At 39.6% G+C, this 21,609-nt stretch overlaps 1 protein-coding gene across 4 annotated transcripts in view; it reads right to left on the reverse strand.

Annotated features, from left to right (window-relative positions):
• The window catches only part of rph3aa (rabphilin 3A homolog (mouse), a), a 32,216-nt gene that overhangs the window by 3,463 nt on the left and 7,144 nt on the right, over nucleotides 1–21,609 (reverse strand). Inside the window, exons 2-15 of one of the 4 annotated variants that reach the window (XM_008423313.3) lie at nucleotides 14,374–14,502; nucleotides 14,107–14,236; nucleotides 12,835–12,918; nucleotides 11,580–11,733; nucleotides 8,806–8,979; nucleotides 8,506–8,634; nucleotides 8,291–8,370; nucleotides 2,654–2,728; nucleotides 2,347–2,456; nucleotides 2,134–2,260; nucleotides 1,264–1,317; nucleotides 431–582; nucleotides 243–324; nucleotides 58–154 (exon numbers count right to left, since the gene is read on the reverse strand). In XM_008423313.3, the coding sequence (XP_008421535.1) occupies nucleotides 58–154; nucleotides 243–324; nucleotides 431–582; nucleotides 1,264–1,317; nucleotides 2,134–2,260; nucleotides 2,347–2,456; nucleotides 2,654–2,728; nucleotides 8,291–8,370; nucleotides 8,506–8,634; nucleotides 8,806–8,979; nucleotides 11,580–11,733; nucleotides 12,835–12,918; nucleotides 14,107–14,236; nucleotides 14,374–14,489 (1,564 nt within the window). In that variant the 5' untranslated portion in view covers nucleotides 14,490–14,502. Of the gene's footprint in view, nucleotides 1–57; nucleotides 155–242; nucleotides 325–430; nucleotides 583–1,263; nucleotides 1,318–2,133; nucleotides 2,261–2,346; nucleotides 2,457–2,653; nucleotides 2,729–8,290; nucleotides 8,371–8,505; nucleotides 8,683–8,805; nucleotides 8,980–11,579; nucleotides 11,734–12,834; nucleotides 12,919–13,048; nucleotides 13,215–14,106; nucleotides 14,237–14,373; nucleotides 14,506–21,609 lie in introns of those variants that run through there. The other 3 variants (XM_017308006.2, XM_008423311.3, XM_017308007.2) reach the window with 3 other exon arrangements.

A 21,609-nucleotide genomic window follows, 5' to 3' on the forward strand; every position in this document is an offset into this window, starting at 1 on the left:
AAATATAAACAACCCAACAAAGGCTGAAGTTATGAAGAAATCTGTCTATGGACTTACCAATGAAATCGTTGGATTTCCCCATGTCATAGTCCCAGACCGATACGTCCAGGGTTTTCTTGGCGAGCTCGGCGTGTTTAATTTCGTAACTGAACTCCTGAAACCCAGTGAAGAAACGCGGGGTTTGTTACATAACCTGCGGGTGGAGTCAGTAAGAAGGGTGTGGTTCGAAAGCAGCAACTGACCTCGTTGAACTCCGGGTTGAGGGTCTTCTTTTTGATCTGCGTCTTGTTCTTGGCTTTCTTTCCCATGTCTGGCTTCAGACATCTACGGCAACAAAGAAGCAGAAAGTTCTGGACATGATTCATTCGACAAAAAAAAAGAAAAGAAAAGACAAGTAAATTAAATAAAGGCAGATGAAAGGAGGACGCACATTTTGACGAAAGGGTCTGAGTAGCCGTTGGAGTCCATGGCGGCCAGGTGAGCGCAGCGGACCACGCCCACTACCAGACGGCTCTGCTGACTGTTGTACGTCAGCGATATCAGGATGCGGCCCCTCTCCTCTGAGTCTTCGCCTTCCTTCAGCTGCGGACACACACACTCGGCTAATGAATGCAGGAGCTTTTCAAAGAAACGCATTTTCTCTTGATCTTAATATCCCTTTGTGCTGATCTCATATCTGGGCAGATTATCCTCTAATTGGAGCAAAGCATACATGTCCAGTCTCAAAGTGATAATAATAGGTTGTCTTTATATTTTTCTCTAAGAGTGATGCAATATAATTCATATAATTTTGATGTCCTAACTTAATTTTTACAGCGACTGTCAGATCTTGGACATCAGTCGTGTAAAGTATGACTGAGGACTGTAGGGCTGCGCTGCTAAAATGAGCTTTTCCTAAAAAGCAAGTTTAAACTTCTTCGTCTTTGTGTCATGGCTCCTAGATTTGACATATCCATGGCAACACAACAAAACAAGCCCTGGAAGCCAGATGAAAGCAACTTAATACAGAAAACAGTTTGGGAAAGCAGGTTCTGGATTAGTTTGATTTAGTGAATATATTTCCAAAGGTCAGACAGACTCCAGCTGTGCACAGGATCACTACTGGAACTGATGTCTGAAGCTGAAAACACACAGAATGTCTGTCACAGTGTCTTAAAGTAGCTTTGTAAAACCAAAAAAAAAGAAATCTGATCACACATTAGTTCAGAATTATGCTAACCTTGTCGATGTTGGCGTAATCGTGACAATAATAATGAAACTTACATCGTCCTCATAAAGTGCCATGCCACGAATTGACCCTCCAACAGCCTTCTTCACCTGCAAGTAAACCAAAACATTTGTCACGTCATGTTATAATGTTATTCCCTCACCAAAAACATACCTGGAGTGTTGCCATGATTCTTTCATGCATGTTTGAGAAAACCTTGGCAACCATTCAGCTCTGCAAAACGCCTGGGTGGAGTAAGCCCTGCCTTCGAGGATGAAGCTCCTCCTCTGGGCTGCAGTTTCCACATTTCTGAGCTTCTGCCTCACACAGCAGCCTTCCCCCGCCCATCCCCCTCTCAGCTCCTTCAGACTAGCCAGCAGCAATTAGCAAACACCTGGTGGAACTGCGCATCTGCTGAGCTGATCATACTAGCTACTTCAAAGTGAAATGCTGGTAAAAACATTGTTAAAGGGGTTAGTAGAGGAGCCATGTTGTGATGACTTCCTGAAGGTGGAGTTTCATAAAGACAGAGACCCAATTACAAGATGTTGAATTACGAAGTCAAATTTCTTTTAAGTCATATTTGATATATAGTGACATATCGCATTTTTACAACAACTGACAGTAACAGTCATTTGATTGTGCTATAAAATGGCACTATATGACTAGAATATATGTAATACTGCCCCTTTAAAGATATAAATATTGGTAGATAAGGCAAAATGGTGGTAGTTCCCTGTCAGACCACAAGGTGAATCAGTCAGAGCCCTTTCAAACTACAAAATATTATTTGGAATTATCTTTAAGTAACTAGATGAATGGATATAGATATTTAGAATGGTCACTGGTTCTGTTTAACAGTGAATTGGGTCAAATAGCCCTCCATATCGGATCGTACTGCGTGAGTAGTGAATGTTCTTGCTTACCGGGATCACTCTCTCCAAGCAAACATTGAAATTCTTCTTCTGGTCAAACTTCACTTTCTTGAGTGCAACCCGTGTCTCTCCAATGAATTCGTTATGTCCAAACTTGTCCTCATCGCTCACCGACAGTCTGCGGGAAGACGACCACGAGTCTTACAAATCCTTCCATTTCAAAGCTGGCTTCACAGTAATGCATGTAAAGGTGATCCACGGTACCTGAGTGTTTTGCGTTGCATCTCGTCGTCGGTGATGCCGTGGTAGATCAGCGTCTCGTTCCACAGAGGGTTCAGGGTGTTTTTAAGCGTCTTGGTGCGAAGCTTGTTGGACTTAGAACAGAACAGAACAGAGGAAGGAAAGCAAACGCTAAAGATTGACTGAGAAACCACAAGGCTAAAATATTAGAATAAAAAACAAATCTCATGTTTTAGCTTGTAAAAGAGTTCAATCACATTTATTGCATCCTTAAATTTTTAACTGGTCACAGTAACATATTTATTGTTGCAATAAATATGTTGGTAAATACCTTACTGGCTCCAGGCAGCAGATGTAGCTTTACATACGGATCTGCCAGTCCATTAGAATCCATTGGTTTCAAACCCTAAAAGTAAAAAAAATATTAGATGACCTCATTGCTTTGCCTTGTCCAGTTTGTCCCAGTTTTCTTCTCCATCATCACCTCATCTCATTCTACAGTACAAGGCTTTATTTTAACTTCTTTTATTTGTCATGTATGCTGTTTTTCTATATTACCCTTTTCTAGTTATAAATTGTCGACCTTTGCCTTCCCTTTTCATTTAGCTTTGCCTTTTCTCTTCGTGACACATTCCTTTTATTTTTATCCAAATCCAACTTATTTTTTAAATCACATTTGTCATTGTTGCTCTGTGAACAGCTGAAACCAGATATTTACATACTCTATATATTAAGTACATGTAACCTTTTTCCGCTCACCTTTTGTCATTAACTCAGAATAAACCTTTTCTTTTTTGGTCAGGATTATCAAAATGGTTTATATTTGCTAAAGGCCAGAAGAACGAGAGAATTTCTCGAGAATTTTCTTTAAATTCAGAAGTTTACATCCTACAAAAGCCAAAAGTTTTGAGAATGACACAAATATTATATTTTCGCATGATCTGCTGCCCTCTGGTTTTCATGTGTGTATGTCAGATGTTTTCATCACATACAGAAATACAATTGTAATCATATTATGAGTAACAAAAGCTGTTATTGACAGTTAGAATGAGTTAATGCAGCAAGTCAATATTTGCAGTGTTGACCCCTCTTCTTCAGGACCTCTGCAATTCTCCCTGGCATGCTCTCAATCAACTTCTGGACCAAATCCTGACTGATAGCCGTCCATTCTTGCACAATCAATTCTTGCATTTTGTCAGAATTCCTAGGTTTTTGTTTGTCCACCCGTCTCTTGATGATGGACCTTACCAAGCTCTGCCCAGAAACGCCCCTCGAAAGTCTCACGTGAATGCATGTCTCACAAACAAAGCCTCGCTGTGCTTAATTTCTATGTGTAATTTAATTTCGACTGACTCTCTGCAGATTATTTCTGAGTCGATTAGTGTAGCATTTCTGCCGGATTTTCAAAAAATATCAGCCAATGGACAGGGGAGCCAACAAGTTCATATCATCTTTTTTGGACGACATCAAGGTTTTTGAGCCACGCGATGTCTCTAAGATTGTGTGCGTCACAGCTAAATGCTACCGGTCGATGAGGAACACAGCAGATCCTCAGAGTCTCAGCATAAATATAGCTGTGGACAAGATCACTGATGCCTATTGTTCTTGCAAGACTGGGTAAGTTGGGCATTCATGGTTTTGAGGGTGATTTCTGTTGGCAAATGTTCGTATGTGCCTAGGCCTGATACACGGTACTCGGAGGCTAACACGATTAGCGTGGCTAACACAATTACAGTTTAGTAAAAAGCCTTTTCAGGTGAAATAAAATCTTTAATGCATGTCAGATACGGTACACATTGCATATTGATCTGTTCAGCTAACGTAAGACTAACAGACAGGCTTCAAGGTGGAGAAGTTGTATCGGTACTGCCTTTATGCTGTACTTGGCTAAAAGGTTTTCATAATGGATGTGTGACTTTCTTTTTTTCATTCACTAAACACAAAGAAAGCAAATAATACTTACACCAGCAGACACTCCTTTGTTCTTATTGATCCTACGACGGTTGAGCTGCAAATGTGGTCGTGCACAAGCTTTGATCCAAGCAAGCCATTCCATTTCAGATTTTGGAAATCTGTGAATTTTAGTTCCACAAATACGATCAGGATACCTGACATCGCCTGTACAGATACCCCACTGACAGTGGAGAACCATTCTTTTTCGAGTCCTGACACAAAAACTTTCTGCCGGTCTGCTAGTCCACAATGTGCATTAGCGTACTATAGCTTGCGTTTGTGAGACGGTCACGCCCATGGTAGCTGCGCTGTGACGTAAAATGGGCATTAGCCAATGAAACCCAGCCCCTGTGGTAAGGTCTATTGACCACAAGTTTTCAATGGGATTAAGATCTGGGGAGTTTCCAGGCCATGGACCCAAAATCTCTATGTTTTGTTCCCTGAGCCAGTTAGCTATCACCTTTGCTTTTTGGCAAGGTGCTCCATCATGCTGGAAAAGGCTTTGTTCATCACCAAACTGCTCTTGGACGGTTGGGAGAAGTTGAGAGAGCCGACTCCATTGGCTGAGAAGCAACCCCACACATGAATGGTTTCAGGATGCTTTACAGTTGGCATGAGACAAGTCTGGTGGTAGCGCTCACCTCGTCTTCTCCAAACAAGCTGTTTTCCAGATGTCCCAAACAATTGGAAAGGGGATTCATCAGAGAAAATGACTTTACCCCAGTCCTCAGCAGTCCACTCCCTGTACCTTTTGCAGAATATCAGTCTGTCCCTGATGTTTTTCCTGGAAAGAAGCGGCTTCTTTGCTGCCCTCCTTGAGACCAGGCCTTGCTCCAAGAGTCTCCGCCTCACAGTGCGTGCAGATGCCCTCACACCTGCCTGCTGCCATTCCTGAGCAAGCTCTGCACTGCTGGTAGCCCGATCCCACAGCTGAAACACTTTTAAGAGACGGTCCTGGCGCTTGCTGGTCTTTCTTGGGCGCCCTGGAGCCTTTTTAGCAACAATGGAACCTCTCTCCTTGAAGTTGTTGATGAAGCAATAGATTGTTGACTGAGGTGCAATCTTTCTAGCTGCGATACTCTCCCCTGTTAGGCCATTTTTGTGCAGTGCAATGATGACTACACGTGTTTCTTTAGAGATAACTATAGTTATCTCTAAACCATGGTTCACTGAAGAATGATGTTTCTTCAATGAAACATCATTGTTTCATTGAAGAGAAACAATGATGCCAAGCACCAGCCTCTTTTTAAAGTGTCCAGTGGTGTCATTCTTACTTAATCATGACAGATTGATCTCCAGCCCTGTCCTCATCAACACCCACACCTGTGTTAATGGAGCAATCACTGAAACGATATTAGCTGGTCCTTTTAAGGCTGCAATGAAGTTGAAATGTGTTTTGGGGGATAAAGTTCATTTTCTAGACAAATATTGACTTTGCAATTAATTGCTGTTAAGCTGATCATTCTTTATAACATTCTGGAGTATATGCAAATTGCCATTATAAAAACCTGAAGCAGTAGACTTTGTGAATATTATTTTATATATTATTATTATATTTTAATCATTCTCAAAACTTTTGGCCATGACTGTACATGCAGGCCAGTATTCCAAAAGCAACATAAAGAGTCTTGAATTCATTTGTTCTGATCCATCTTTATTTCAAATATTCATAGATTTATTACTCATTACTAATTGTATTTTAGACATGTACTTTTAAAAAATGAATAATTTTCTCTTCTCGGCTTAAATTAAAAACACACATTAAATAAAGTCAATGTTAATTTTGCTGATTTCTGTTTAATATTTCCTTCAAGGATTCTCATCCTGGTTCAACTCCTTCAGTTATTGTCTTGAGTTGCCAGGTCTTTGGTTAGTTTGGTGTTGTTCTGTCTTTCCTCTTTTTGCCTCGTCTCTTTCTGGGCTCTCTCATGTGAGGTTTTCTCTTTTTTTCCTACTGTACATGCCGTCCTTCGGCTCTGTTTTCTTTTGTTAATCGCCTCCTGTCTCATCTTGTATTGCTTCAGTCTTGTTGCATTCTCCCCATCTTCTGTTGCGTTATCGCATCTCTTACATCTGCTTGTTTTGTCTCTTGTTGTCCTGTCTCGTTATGTCTCTTTCCCTTCCTCTTTTATCTGCTCATGTTGAACCATCTGGCCTTGTTGTGTCTTATTGAATCTTGTTTTATTTGTCCCGTCTTGTCCCGTCCTGTTTGATCTCGTCCCATTTTAACATGTTTATTGATTTAGCCACGCTCCGTATTGTATTGCTGTCCTCTCCTGACTTGTCTTGCTCTACTTTTTCCTCTTTTGTTTTCTCAGCTTAACCAAATGTTGTTTTTTTTCTTTTACAGTTTTTCACTGTCATTTTTACAGTTCTGTCAATGAATATACAAAAAATAAACAAACAGCTGTTAAAATTCAAGTTACTGCTAGTGTGAAAACCTAGGCCAAAAAACTTTTTATAACTTTAATGTGAGGTCTGTCCTGCACAATTCAAAAGAAAAACTAATAAAATATCAGTGGGAAAGCACAGCAAAGTTACAAAGTTGCAGTATTCTTATAGCATTGGTTTGCGTACTCTAACATTTGGTTGGATCTTTTTTTTGATTTAGCTTCAGGATTTACGTTTTCACAGTCGACACATGCAACAACCACAATCAGTACTAACCTGAGAACATCTTGATCCTTTTAAACTTCTCTGTAAACTATGGTTCTAATGATGCCAATTAGAAAATGTCAGAGAAATCAGTAAAGCTGACCTTTATTTACAGTTCAGCAGATAAAAATCAGACTAGTTGTGTGTCCAAAAAGACTAATAGTTAAAATTTGACCGAAAGATGTGTAAAAGAAGACTGTGTGTGAAGTCATGCACACAATCTTTTTTTCAGGGTTTTTTAATTTTTAATTTTTTTTTTGTACAGTGAAACTAACAGCTACAGAGTCCCGTAAGGTCATGGGGGATTTTATTTATTTTGTGTTACCTCATTCCCATTCCTACATAATGAGTTTTGCATTTCCTCACAACACAATGATGACTTTAATAGTCAGTTCATGCGGTATATTGAATACTGAAAGATTCTCTTTAACAATTTAAGCTTTGTGTAAGGTATTCTATGTTAAAATATTGTTTGTGAGTTATCTAAAGTTTTATTTTTGGATAAAAAAAATAAAATCCTTGTGCCTACGTGCAAAATATAAAAGAAAAACAGGTCAAACATGGGTTGTCCATCCCTACTCTAAAACAAACAAGAAGGAACAGAAGAAGGAAGAAATACATCCAATTTTTTGTTGTGTCTTCATGGGGTATTATTGCTATCTGATAGTTTTGGTTGTGCCTGGTAGCCTGAATGGTTACTAAAGGGTCGTTTTCATGCGCAGTCCGGCCTTCGCTGAAAGATATTACGCAAACATGAACTTTAAAATACAGATTTTGAACCAGTTTTCTGCACCAAAGGGTTAAGATTGATTAAGCATGTTTTCAATGTGGATCTTTTAAGGGGTACATATGTACAATTTGAAATTATTATTTATTATCAATGTGACTGAATAGACTCAAGTGTGCATTTGCAAATTTATTGCAAGGTAATGAAAGAAAAAAATCTCCCTATAACCACTAGGGGGCTCTTTAGTCAGCCACCTTTAGTTAAAGGCACTTTGCCTGAACTCTACTTGTTATAGGCATAAGTTTAACTTACAGTTGTAAATTATCCTGAGAGTTTGTAAGCTGGTCAGCAAAGATTTAACTCAAATCTAAAAGTTGATTAATTTTAAGGCACCTTTTCAACTTTTGTTTCTAAGTTAAAGGATGTACAATTCACTACACTGAAACAGACATGTTTTATTTTCAGCTAAACCGTGGAGGATGTCCTATTAAAAATGGAAAAAGTTCTGAGATGACTCATTTTGGACTTTTTACATCGCAAAACGTTTGAGTGCCGTCATCCTGTCCAGGTATATTTACTTTGTCTTGTTGTGTCACCATCTTGTTTTTCCTGTACATGTGGTTTTGTGTTCACCTTAGCTTTAATGATGCAGCAGTGTAGAGCATGATTCTCCTGTTCATAAAGAAGGCTGAACTCTAGAGATCCCAGTGTGGCTGTAAGAATAACGACACAGAAACACAATATACATTTGCAACTTAAAGTAGATTTTAAAAGCAAAAAAAAAAAAAAGGAAAAATGTTGACATTTTTGAACAACTGATCTGAATGGATGAGTTTCAACCGTCTTACTGGCATCGTCCGAGTCGTAGTCATTGTCGTCGTTCTCTGTGTGGTCTGGAGCGGGCCTCTGAGGCGTCGCGTTGTTGGAAGGTGGATTCGCAGGTGGAGTGATCCTGGTTGCAGGTATGTAAGTGGGACCTGAGGAGACGACAGGTTGCCGCTTGCTCTCCAGATCCGCCGCTGGAACTACAGACACCTTAAGTCTGGGCTGTCTTTTCTTAGAAAGTGCTAGCTTAAATGTTTGGACCTCCCTCCCGTCGCCCCCCTGCAGCGTTGGGCTTATTCTTAGAGGGAGGAGTGTGATTTTACCTGGGGTGGGTGCCGTCTGCTGCGTGTTTGCCTGAGGTGCTTTGGACGCTAACACATGCCTCTCCGTCTTGGTTCCAGCTGCCTGAGTAGAATGAGTCTCATCACAGCTGTCAGTTGTTGTTCTTGCTGTCTGCTCCCATTGTTCTGACGCACTGGACTGCTTCTGCCGAGGCTCTGAGGAGACAAAGGAAGATGATCAGAGCTGCCACAATCATCGGCACCACAGCAGCTACATCAAAGCTGCTGCTTCGATAGATGGATCGGTAATGGCTGCTGGGAGTGGGAACGGTAACAGTCACCAGCGCATTCTGGGTCCAGTATCATGAACATACCTGTTCAGAAAAACATGCTCATTAGTACCAGTAGCTACGTTTCAATTAACAACTGAGTTGCACAAATTGAAAAATAAATTTGCTTTATGGAAACGTGGCAATTAGGGAAAAAAACTGCGTGCTGCGCTAAAACGTTTCTCCACTAGGATGAGGTGGTTATTTGGCCATATCAACAGAGACGTATTTTGCAAAAATTGAACTTTTTTGTTGTTGTTTTTTTGCTTGATACTAGTCACGTGATCAACAACCAGATGTTACTACTGGTAAAAACAACAAAGAAGACAACAGGAGGATGTTGGATTGGTTTTGTTTGTTTTTTGGGTAATGTGTAGCTGGCTCCAAAAGTTGTGCCATTTGAACACGTTGAATCTGTAGCTCTTATGTAAAATCGCCAACTACAATTTCCCCAAAATGCTGTATACGTATAGCCACTCCCAAGTAGGCGGGGCTTGTTGCTCCAACACCTGAATAAGACACCATCTATCTGATTGGCTGATAGATGATGAGCGCCACAGCTGAATTATGAACATGTCTCATGTAGCTATTCACATCCGTAGCTGCCAAGGTTTTTAATAACTTATGTAGACAAGCTTATTCACATGTGATTTTAATTTAATTCCTTATTTAATGAAAACACTTCAATTATGAAATCGTGGTTTTTCAACATCAGCAGAACATCAACAAATACTTACGTGCATTTGTATTGGAAATGCAGCTAACAGTACAATGCCATGTTAAAGTATTCATACCCTCATTTGTAGAACATTTTCTTCCCTGATCCTGTATTGGCACTACAGGCACAGCATGTAATATAACCGGCTGCCTGCATGGAACAGAAATAATATCTGGAGATGGTATCCTATCAGAGTGATTGGCTTTATTAAATCACTGTTGCATCTGGCATCAGAGTGGATGGGTCGAATTAATGTCATTTGACCTTGTGACCTTCAACTACTAAAACGTGGAAAAAGGATTTTACTCAAGCAACAAGTTTTATTCGTTTCTAAGTTTATACAATGTATGAAATATAAACATGCAAGGTTCCACATTTCCTGTTATTGCAAAATACATCTGTTGTCAAATCAATACCGTCTTGAAATCTAATATTAATTTTAAACAATGCATATTCAAGTCTGATGTTTTAATTCTTCTTCTTCTGACATTGAAGTTAATCTCTTACATTTGCAAACACACAGCAGGACAAAGTTAATTACTCTGTTCAGTTGAGCAATCCAGTCTGCGACAACATTAGACGTGTGTGTGATGAGTGTGTGTTTTGTGTTGTAATCAGATCTGTCATGTTTCATCAGAATTCCATGTTGATCCCTCTGTGTGTCTGCAAAGGACAGAAAACATATTCATGGTTTGCTGTGGATGAAAACAGATTTTAAAATTCAAGCAGATGCTGTAAAAGAGGTGCTGTGGTTATGTATTGATGCATTTATTCAGATATTACAGTATGACAGATTAAAACTTTTCTGAATCACTCAAGAAAAGGCCAAAGACCTTTCAAATGAATTAAAATACAGCTAGTAGTATCAGCAGGAAGCAAATAACTCCACCTGAGCTTATGCAACACTACACCTCCCACATATGAAGAGCTTACCTCTCATTTTTTTAGTTCTCTAAATTAAATAATTGTTTTACCGTAATTATTTGTCATGGCCACACCAGACGAGCCCCCTGCTTTTGTTGCCTCTCAATTAATTACAGTGAGAAAATGAAACTGTCTGTGAAGGATTAAATGCAGAGCATAAGAATGTAAGCTAGGCTAGCTGTTTCAAGGAGCAAGCAGGGAATGCTAACATATGATGCTAACTTTCCATTGACTGCACATGTATTGAAGCCATAGAAAACTTGTTCAGGGCAAAATTTATAGATACTTTTTTTTCTGGTGTTCATGCACTCCCCCTTTGTCATGGTGCCCTGGGCAACTGCCCAAATGGCCCAAGACAAAAAACTGACAGTGAAATATTAAAAAAATATATCATTTTGCGAAAGTGAGCCCAGGAAACTTAGAACGTCATTCACAAACACAGATAGGCTACAACCAAGCCAATAAGTAATTAATCAATTAAAATTAAGAATTTTATTTTATTTAGGAAATTTAAAATATCTTTGAGTTCTAGTGTTGTGTGTTCTTTACAAAATTAAAGTTTGTCTTTTGAAAGAGCAAAATTGCATGATTGTCCCATAGTCAATATATTACTTGAAAATAGTCTTAAAACAACAAAATTATGGTTTATCGCAATAATTCCTGGGACAATTTATCGTCCAGCACATGTTTTATTTGACAGGCCTCACTACAACAGATATGTGTCCTTAAGCCTTACAACACCTGACCGATGAATTTCGGATGTAAACTAGCCTTTGTAGTTAGAATTGTGTTTCTAAATCAAACTGTAGGTGGCAAGTAAGTGAAATAGTTAGTGTTTTGGTTACCATCAGTCTGATGACTTGGTCTGTGTCCCTCTGACCAGCCTGGACCGGTGCTGTCCTCTGAGTTGGACTGAGGAGGTCTGGAGAGAGGCAGAGGGGATGGCAGGCCCTGCTGATCTCTTCCTTTATAAAACCAGGCCCCTGAACGTTTCTGTACCTGCAACGTCGCACAATAAAACCATTGGCATGAGCCCAATGAGGACTGGAATAATTCACTGAACATTATAACACAGCAAAGAGATGAGGTTAAAAAACTAGAAGAACAAATAAAAATGAGCTGAATCCTGCAGATATTTACTGTTTGAGAGAAATTTCTCTACCATGTTTGTACTTTTCTCATCAACTTGCTGTTTTACTTCTTGCCCTCTGATGGAGGATCTAAGTACTACATGTACTAACTGAATATTTAATTTCTCAATTATTCGTAAAGTAGCTCTGAGAAGTAACATGTTTTTAAGGCTTAAGCATTTGCTAAATCCTCTTTTATTGTTTTTTCTTCTTCTTTTAACAAATTTGGAGTTTTAGTTTAATTTTACAGGATAAATTCTGAAAAAAAAAATCTCTTTCACATCACGAAGCCTGGACATTTTAACAAGGGTGTGTTGACTTTTGAGGTCCAGTGTACGACATGATTGAGAAGAATCCATAGCTAAGTATTCCCTATATGCTGCTATCACCATCCTGCAGATGTTACATTTGATTTATCCTCCTCTATAGTGTAATTTTAAAAGCATAGGTGTTAATAACTCATGCACAATTTAAAAAATTCAATGTGCATTTCATAATATAGTGACAAAACCACAACAAAACATGTCACCAATGGCACCACAGGGTTTTACATTGATATAGTTAGTCTACATGATAAGAAAGAGCATCAATTTAAGGATTCTTAAAGACACAGTCACACACATTATCAAGAAGGTATTGTGTAACAATATCACAAGGACAGCATGAAGCAGGACATGTTAATTTTCCCTCATCTGAATGCTATTATCCTCAATCATTCTCTAAATTAAATAGGCCTAAATATATCATTACTTCCTCCCTATTTTTGATATCTGCAGTCTTAATGGAAGCCAATTTTCCAGGTCAGTGGGCAGTGAAATACTATTGTGTGCTAAAGCATGGGTGTAAAAGCGTGAAAACGGTTCGTTTCACAGGATAAGCTGAGCTTCTGCTGGCAGAGCGGTGACATAACGCCGTGAATCAGCCTGAAGGTCCGAAACCTCCTGGCTTCTCCTCCGTCCCTGCAGCTCACCTCTTGCTGCTCGTTGCAGATCCGGCAGAGCCACATCGGACAAGTCCTGCAGTTAATCCAAATCCCGCATTTGCTGCACATGTGCTGCAGGAAGACAAGTGCACACACACACGAACACACCAACGCAGAGAGAGGGAGAGAGAGGATTTAGCGCAACATGACAGGTGCACAAAGCACATACATTTTCACAGTTCATATGGCATTAACCCCCTACTTGAGTAGTGAGAGCAAAGTGAGGCAGAGTGTCACACATAGAGCCTGGGAATACACCATGTGCATCAGAGCAAATTAGCACACGGATCGCTGGCTGCTCAGAACCGCACAGAACTGTAGAATGTGTTGTAGAAAATAGAAGGGGAGGAATGATTGCTGAGTTAAAAAAAACAAAAAAAAACTGAACATTCGTTTAAGTAGGGAAGATGGAAGCCAGCTGATTAGCTGCTGCTCAGGGCCCTCACACCACCAGGGGGCCCCCAAGAGCACTGAGCTAACATGACAAAAAAAAAAAAACGTTTTTATTTAATAACTTTGATTGATACAAACTAAATGCTATTACACATGGAAAATAATTCCTATATTATTCTTATAACAAAATATATCCACATATTGTTTTGTTGCAGACTGTAATGCATGGGACCTCAGACCTACACACAAACACAAATATGGAGTTTTCTCAAATTTCTACATTGGTCAGGAACAATGACCCTGAAGGGTTAGGGTTAGTTACTCGGACCTGAGTATTTGCTTCATAGCGATGCTCTTATTATAGCCTGACTGAGTTTGAAGTTAAGAAAAATTGACAGAACTGTGAATCCTTGCTGTACAAAGCCAAAGAATTGCATTTTACTAGTATTTTTGGTCTAATTTCTAGTGCATTTGAAATAAGAAAACTAACTTACAAGTAACTTTTCATCATTATAGACGATGTTGTTTTAAGTCACCGATACTTTAATATTGATGAAAAAGTACGAGTTCCACTGGCAGATTATTAACTAATACTTTTTCATCAATATTAAGGAATTATTGACTTAAAACAAAATCCTACAACTTACTAAAAAGCTGTATGTCACACTTTTTCAACCTTTTGGTGTAAATATGTTGAAATTTGTGATTTTAATGAGTCAAAAGCTGGAAAATTCAAGCTACCAAACTGCATAAAAGAGAAACTCTTGTTTAATCCAACATTTCAATCAGAAATCCATCCTCTGGGAGAATCTGCCTTTGTGTACAGAAGACTCTCAGTCGTAATTGTCGCTAGAATAACAACTGTACCTTTTTGCACTGCGAACAGAGAACAGCTGTGACCCCCTGCGCTCCGAAGGACGTTCCACACAGCAGGCAGCGAGACTGTCCATCACCACACGCCGTCTTCTTAATGCTGTCCAGGCGACTGGACAGACGCCTAAGAGAACATCCAAAAACGTATCAGCACAGTGACACAAGCACGCCTCTGGGTATTTGCACCAAAACGTTAACGGACAACAGCGAGGCTTTCTGGACAGAATCCAGAACAACAGAGGCAGCGTTCATCCGTCTCACTCGATGCGCTGCTGCTCCATGGCCTCCATCATGGCGGCGCGGGCCAGGACACTGTTGATGATCTCCTTCTCCTCATCTGTAAGGTCGCCTCCCAGGGTGCCCCCAGACACGTTCATCGTCCACCCGGTCCTGCTGACATGAAACACACACACACACAAACCAACACCAAAATAGATACAAAATTGTTAGCGGCATGTAGGAAAAAAAAAAAAAAAAAAAAGCAAAATGTGCTGAAATTGCATCAGTACAAAGAGTTAGATGTTAAAATCTGAGGACAGGAGCACAGCTGGAAGCATGTTGGAGTTTCACCAATGCTGAGCTTTAGTGGAAAATTGTCACACAGAAATATCACATGGAGATTAAACAGTTGTGGGGAAGACAAAGAATCAGAAAAAAGAAAAATATTGTCTTGATTCAGACTCCTGTTTTATCACAAAGTGTCCGTATTGTTACTGACCGTAACATTTCCTTTAATAACTCCAAATGTGTGTTTGCTGCAGTTCTTTGGTCGTCAAGCTGCTCTACAGGTGTGGACCTGCATGTGTGGACATGCAGTGACTCCAAAAAGTGTTGAAATATTAAAGTTCTGCTGCTAGAAGTCCATGACAAGCCTTTCAGAATGTTTCCATGTCTAATCTGCATCTGATTTAAGAGAAAAACAAATCTGTTGAGAAGTGACAAAATGTGAAAGACTATAGTAGGTGGAAAAAAGAAACAAAAATAATAAATCTAGCAGTGAGTATATGAGCATGATTGTTAGCACTAGGACCCTCCTCTTGGCTCTGATTGGTTGTTTTGGACTAGGAGTGGTATATTTTTGCAGTCAGCAGGAGTAGCTCAGGGAGGACGTGGAGGATCTTGATTTTTATCACGTTTTGTCTCATTCTGTCACAACATAGTGACAGGTTGTTTTTTTTGTGAAAGTTACATGCTGTAGCTTTAATCAAAAATACAAGGATTTGCAGTAATCTAGGGAGGATGCAGAAGGAAAAACTGCTTTTAGTACGTAATAAGGTTGGACAGATCATATTTTCGTAATGTTTTTTATCTGAATCTTTCCCGACTGAACAGCAGACGGTATAATCTGTGAGTCATAAGTTAAGGATAAGGGTAAAGCGGCTACACAGCTCCAGGGTCGACTACTTCCTGTTTTGCTTTACCTCATTTTACTTTTTTTCCTTTGAACTGTTTTTGTAAATTATGCCTAAAGTTCTCAGACCTGTTGATGGTTTTTATTGACTGTTGCAACCAGATAAGGCCGCTTGGGCTGGGAACCTGAACCATACAGTCGATACGGTGAGAGAATTACGGAGCTCTAGGTACGAGTCAGAGTGAATTGTGTCTGAGTGAATTGTGTTTCTCTCTCCATCCTGAAGTGTTTATCTTTCAGCTCTAACAGTGTGATGGTCGGATGAGCTGACTAATTCTGCTGATGTTGATAATTGGCTGGAAGATGCCCGGCATAATTGACTTTGAGGTTTAAGCTCTGACAGAGCAGAACTCACTTCTCCTGCCAGCTTAAATCATTTGCAGTCGGTTTTTGAACTGAGACCATAAAACTGTTTTGTTTTTTTATTCCACCAATGGATCAGTTAGTTGTAATTTTGCGGCTTCCAGTGGCATTAGGATGCTTTCAAGCAGAGTTTGGCTGGGAAGTTCTGGGTTTCACATGCCATTTAGATTTCTGTTAGACTTCATATTCAGTACTGGAAAACAGGAAGAGCAGAAACAAACAAAACAGACAGACATGGACTCGACATCACTAATATACCATGTTCTAAAGTTATTAAAATAAAACTCTGAGTGCACAAAAAAACACAAGTGTGGTAAAATATTATACTATCAATCAAATCAATGTTGTTTTTATCTGTTTACTGCCAAATTATATCAACCTGACTCTCCAGTTTCTTGAGAATTATCGTGAAAATTCACACAAAATCAATAAATCTTCATACTTTTTTGTGCTAATACAAAACTATTGTATATTTTTCTCAAAATAGTCCATGATCCATACAGAGAGTAATAAAAAGTCGTATTTACCATCATAAATAAGCGCAAATATTTCTAAATTAGTACCACAAACACTTAGATTTTTATTGCAAAAAGTGACAAAAAGTATCACAAAATCCTGGAGGGACAGAAAAGATGTTCAATAACGTTTAAGTTTAAGAATTCATTGATATTGTAACAGCTTGTGAACAGGTTTTATCAATACATTCTGGCACAACCGGCCCTTTAAGAGCCTTCATGATCTTGATTTGGCCCAAAACTAAAATGAGTTTGACACCTCTGCCTTAGAGAGCTGAAAAGCACGATTTAAGTCTGACGTCATTTGATAATCTTAAATTAGCATCGCTCATACCTCCATTGACTGGTTTCATTCCCACCTCTGTGATTCACTCAGTTTGTTCAACTCAGGTTGTTTTGTTCCCATCTTCCCCTCCGTTACAACCGGTGTTCCCCAGGGCTCTGTCCTGGGACCCTCATTCTTCATAATTTACTTTCTTCCCTCTTGGCAATATTTTCTGGAAATTTAATATTCGTTCTTACTGCTATGTGGACGACAACCAGTTCCTTCTTCCCACCCTGTTCCCTAACCTCCTGTTTATAAGAAATACAATCTTGATTCACCTCTAATGTCCTTAAATTGAACACATACACACGTGTAGACAAAAAGGCCCAGTCTGAACATCCCTATTAAAATTTTTCTGCTCAGTGTTAACATCCATAACAACTTTTTGAAGACATTTGATTGAAATTTATTTTCTTTTTGGGGACAAAGTACCTTTGAATTTTAATTAAACGTCAGTTGGTCTGCCAGTGAACGTTTTTAAAACCCAGTGCCGCCACAACGACACTCCCTTACTTTTCTTCAGCAAAATCTCTCAGTGCTGCATCCATGACAAAGTCTTGTGTTGCATTAGAAAACAGATACACTTTCACAAATATGGAATGCTGTTACAAATGCATGTAAAATGAGATTCTTTTCATAGAAAAATAATGACAAAAAAATAACTGCTGTCAGACCGGGCAGGTCAAAAAAAAAAGGATAGAAAAAAGGCTACTTCTATTCATCTCAGCTCTGTCACATCTGCAGTTATTAGCGCTGCTGGCCATTAAAATCCTAAAAAATCTGCAGCTGGTGATCGCGCACTGCTGTGTGTTTGAGCTGGAAAAACAGCGCGTTAATTAGGGCTGGCTTTGGAAAGTGACCCTTCAGAAGCTAACAACGTCTGGTCAGCAGCAGCAGCAGCAGTGTGCTTGGAGGCATTCTCACCGCTCATTATCTTCTCATAACGACAATGTTAGGAAGAAAGCAACTTCTCACCTCTGGCCCAAGCAGGCCTGCAGGGCGCAGAGAAGCTGATCATTGACATTTAAGGGGACGTGTAGAGGGAAGCCTGTTTGAGTTCAGAGCCTGCATAATCTTATCCTTTTTTGCGAAAGACTCCCGGGATTAGCTGCTTGACCCCGTGTCCACCGAATGTCACACAGGAGACGGAGCCACGGCTGCTGAGTAAGAGGAGCGCTGGCTTAACGGCTCAGCGCCCTTCAGCTCTCGCATTCTCTTCCTCGGCTCCCTGGAAACGTCCCCATCCCCAAAGCGTGGAAATGTCAGGGGTCGCTGCCGTGGACAGCGTGGCAACCTGACAGGCGGCCGTTGCATCTGTTTGCGTGTGAGTGTGTGCCTTGAGGTGTTCGGGGTGAGGAGACGCGGTAATGGGGATACTCTGATGAAAAATGGGAGAAACTCTTCAAACACACACACACACATGCACACACACGCTGTCATTATGAGTCAAGTCTCTGCAGTTACCAGCCTGAGAACATTTATAATGACAAATTAATAGATCATGAAGGCATCCTCCACTGCAGCAAGGGGGGAATTAGCTTTTCTTTTTACATCAGCACAGTTAGATGTCATATTAAGTGGCTCCATTCTGAGTTACATCATTTGGACTGATACACACAAACACCACACACACACACAAAATATAACTGTGGGCACTATGAACACATACTTTTCACTGCAGTTCATGCTGAAAGGATGACTTTCATACAAGCATCATTTCATCGCTCTATGGTTTTTGTTGACCGTAGAATTGCACAAATTGCAATTACAAAAATTTTATTGTTTAATGCAAAAATGCCAATTTCAGACAAAAGGGTTTTGCACTAGCATGAGGTGGTACTTTGGTCATATCAAAATAGATTTATTTAGCAAAACTGCAATGGAAACACTTTTTTCCGCATCACAGGAGTCACATGATCAGCAGCCGGATGTTACCAGTGGCAGAAACGATGAAGGAGACGACAGGAAGTGGTGGGAGGAGAATTTTGTCTGTTTTTGTCTGTTTTTATCTGCCATTGTGCAGCTGGCTCCACCAGAGCTCTCACAGCATCACACAATCTAATAAAAGGTTGCGTGTCCTTTTGACATGTAGCTCTTATGTAAAATAACTGACTACAATTTGCACAAAAGGCAACAGTGGTCACTTCCAAGTAGGCGGGGCTTGCGCTCCAACCTCTGAGTAAGACACCGACTTCTCCTCTGATTGGTTGATAGATGATGAGCGCCATGGCTGAGTTATGAATATATCTCATTTAACTGTCTACATCTGTCATTGCCAAGATTTGTAATGATTTTTTGCATGAACAAACATGTGATTTTGATTTCATTTTTTCTTATTTTTTTTAATCACAATTGCAAAATTGTGACAAAGAATAGTGACGAAGATTTGCACACATTTGCAATGGAAACGCTCTTAGTGTAAAGTTTATAGGGGAAGAGTCAATCACTCCAACAACCATAAAAATAATGGACAAAGTATTCTTATTAGCATTAAAGTCATTAGCTGTGTTTCCATCAATGTCTTTAATGCACATTTTCAAGTGTTGTGTTAGAAATGGTTAATGGAAACAGTAAAATTTGAAATAATTTAATCAATTTTGGGTGTTTTTTTGGCTTTTTGTCCCAAAGAAGAGTTAATGTTCTAGATGGAAGATGGAAACACATTTACTGATAAAGTTCTGACGTAATGAACATTTCCCTGTTTATTACAGCCGTGCATAATGTCAACATCTGACATAATTACGCTGAAGCCTGTTGATTCGCTCTAAACCAGTACGGAAACACACCTAGTTAACATTTTTTACTTATTCTTTTTGCGAAATTTTAAGTTTGCATGACAGTTAGATAGTAAAATAGCTTTTGTTTGAATTAACTTAACAAGCTCCACTTTGGGGCCACACACTAATCTTCGATCCAACATAAATTAAAATGAATGTTTTAAAGAAAAGCTTTCCAAAGAGCTGATATGAAATAATATGGGTGGAGTTTAATGAGACTGGTGTCCCACCACACACACATTACGCACTAGCAAGTTTACACACTCACCATTAGTGCCCTGATGTGATTTACTTTGCTTGTTTAATAATTCATCTGAATGGATCTTATATCAGGGTGAAATGATAAACAGGCTCGACCAAAGCACAGCCTTCTGAAGGCTGTGTAACGATTCTGTGTGGACCTGGACCAAAAAACCAAACCGGTACAAATTTGGGACCCATGTTGTTTTTTTCACTGACAAATTGAAATCTCCATATAATGGATCGTGTTAAGCACACATTCAAGTATCCATCATGTACCAGCCTCCCCGTTGTGCTTAATTTCAGAGTAAAGATAATCATAAATATAATATCGATATAGTAATAATACGCAGTGTTTACTGTATCTTTTTGACCTCCAGTTGACACAACAGGCACTGGTGAGAACATCAGGACTACAAAGCTTAAGATGTCTAAGGCTACGTTCACATAGCAGGTATTGATGATCAGTTCTGGTTTTTTTTGTGCTGAAACCTGATTGGTTGGTTCATACTACCAATTAAATTGGCTGCAGTCAGACATCTGTGTGAACGGTTTACAACCCAAAGCTAACGTTGAAAAAGAACGTAGGACATTACGCAGCAGCGCACTGTTTACTGATGTGATAATGGCTACTGCTGTTTATGGATCACTTTAAAATTTGACACTATTATCAGAAGATTATAATAACAGAAAGAAAGTTAATAAAATGGAAACAACTAACAGCCTTTTGTGGAGCATCGACTGCAGCTTCTGTAGAGAAGTCTGATTGGGTGTGCAGACAGAGACAGCAGTGGTGGGATCTGTGAGCTTCACCGACACACACTAGTTACAATTTGTCAGGCAACGTTTACGTCCTGATTTACTGCATCTGGCTTCTTCTGTTACAGAATTATGACGTAAAAGTCAAACTAAATGCGATGGAACCGTTCAAGCGGCTGTCGTTTTGCGTCGGACACATATTGGATTTAGTACCACATGTGGAAGTGACACAGATTGGACATTTTTCAGGGGTGAAAAGACTGCAGTTGGGCCGATCAGTCTGCCATAAAAAAATTCTGATGTAGGTCACATACTGGGGGAAAAAAAAGAGGATTTGCCTGCTGTTTGATCATGGCCTAACTTTAACAAAAATTGTAGATTTGTCTCTGTTTCAGGTGGATTTTTGGTTAAAACAAGCTGGTGAATTAGGAAGAGTATCCAGAACATTTATACATGTAAGAGCAGCAAAGCTTTATAATACGATTACTCAAGTAAGGGTAAGAAATTTGGCAAAGAAAAACTAGTCCTAAAAAGTAAGTTTTTTCAAAAAAGTTACTTAAGTAAATGTAACAGAGTAAAGTAACCGAATTACCTCTCTTTGCTTGATATTAGAGGATTTGTACTGTCAGCTAAACACTAAACACAGTTGTCAATTATAAATTATACTCTACTGAATAATGAACTCGCCACTAATGGACAGAAACCACTTATAGTATTTTATGCGTCTTAGATTGTACACCGACTGTTTTCATCAATCAGTGATACACACACACACACACACACACCTGAATACACTCATGTGGGCTGAATCATTACCGACTGGAGCTCTGCTGTACAACAGTACAGAACATAAACTGCTCCTACACGACAGCATATCAATATCTCTCCTGTTTTTGCCCCATTACTCTCAGTTTGTCTCACACACGCAGCGGCCGCAGCGGCGCTGATGCTATTACTGCAGAGCTGACTGGGACGGACCCCAGAGTCAAACGCTGATGTATTCCCATGTGGTGACGTCGTTTCCCAGATCAGGACCATCAGTTTCTCACAGCAGGTAAAATCTTTTTATTAAACAAAATACATTTACAATGTGAGGTAAAGTGAGAA

Source organism: Poecilia reticulata, chromosome 12 (assembly GCF_904066995.2).
Source record: "Poecilia reticulata chromosome 12, P_reticulata-male-v2, whole genome shotgun sequence".
NCBI classification, from domain to species: Eukaryota; Metazoa; Chordata; class Actinopteri; order Cyprinodontiformes; family Poeciliidae; genus Poecilia; species Poecilia reticulata.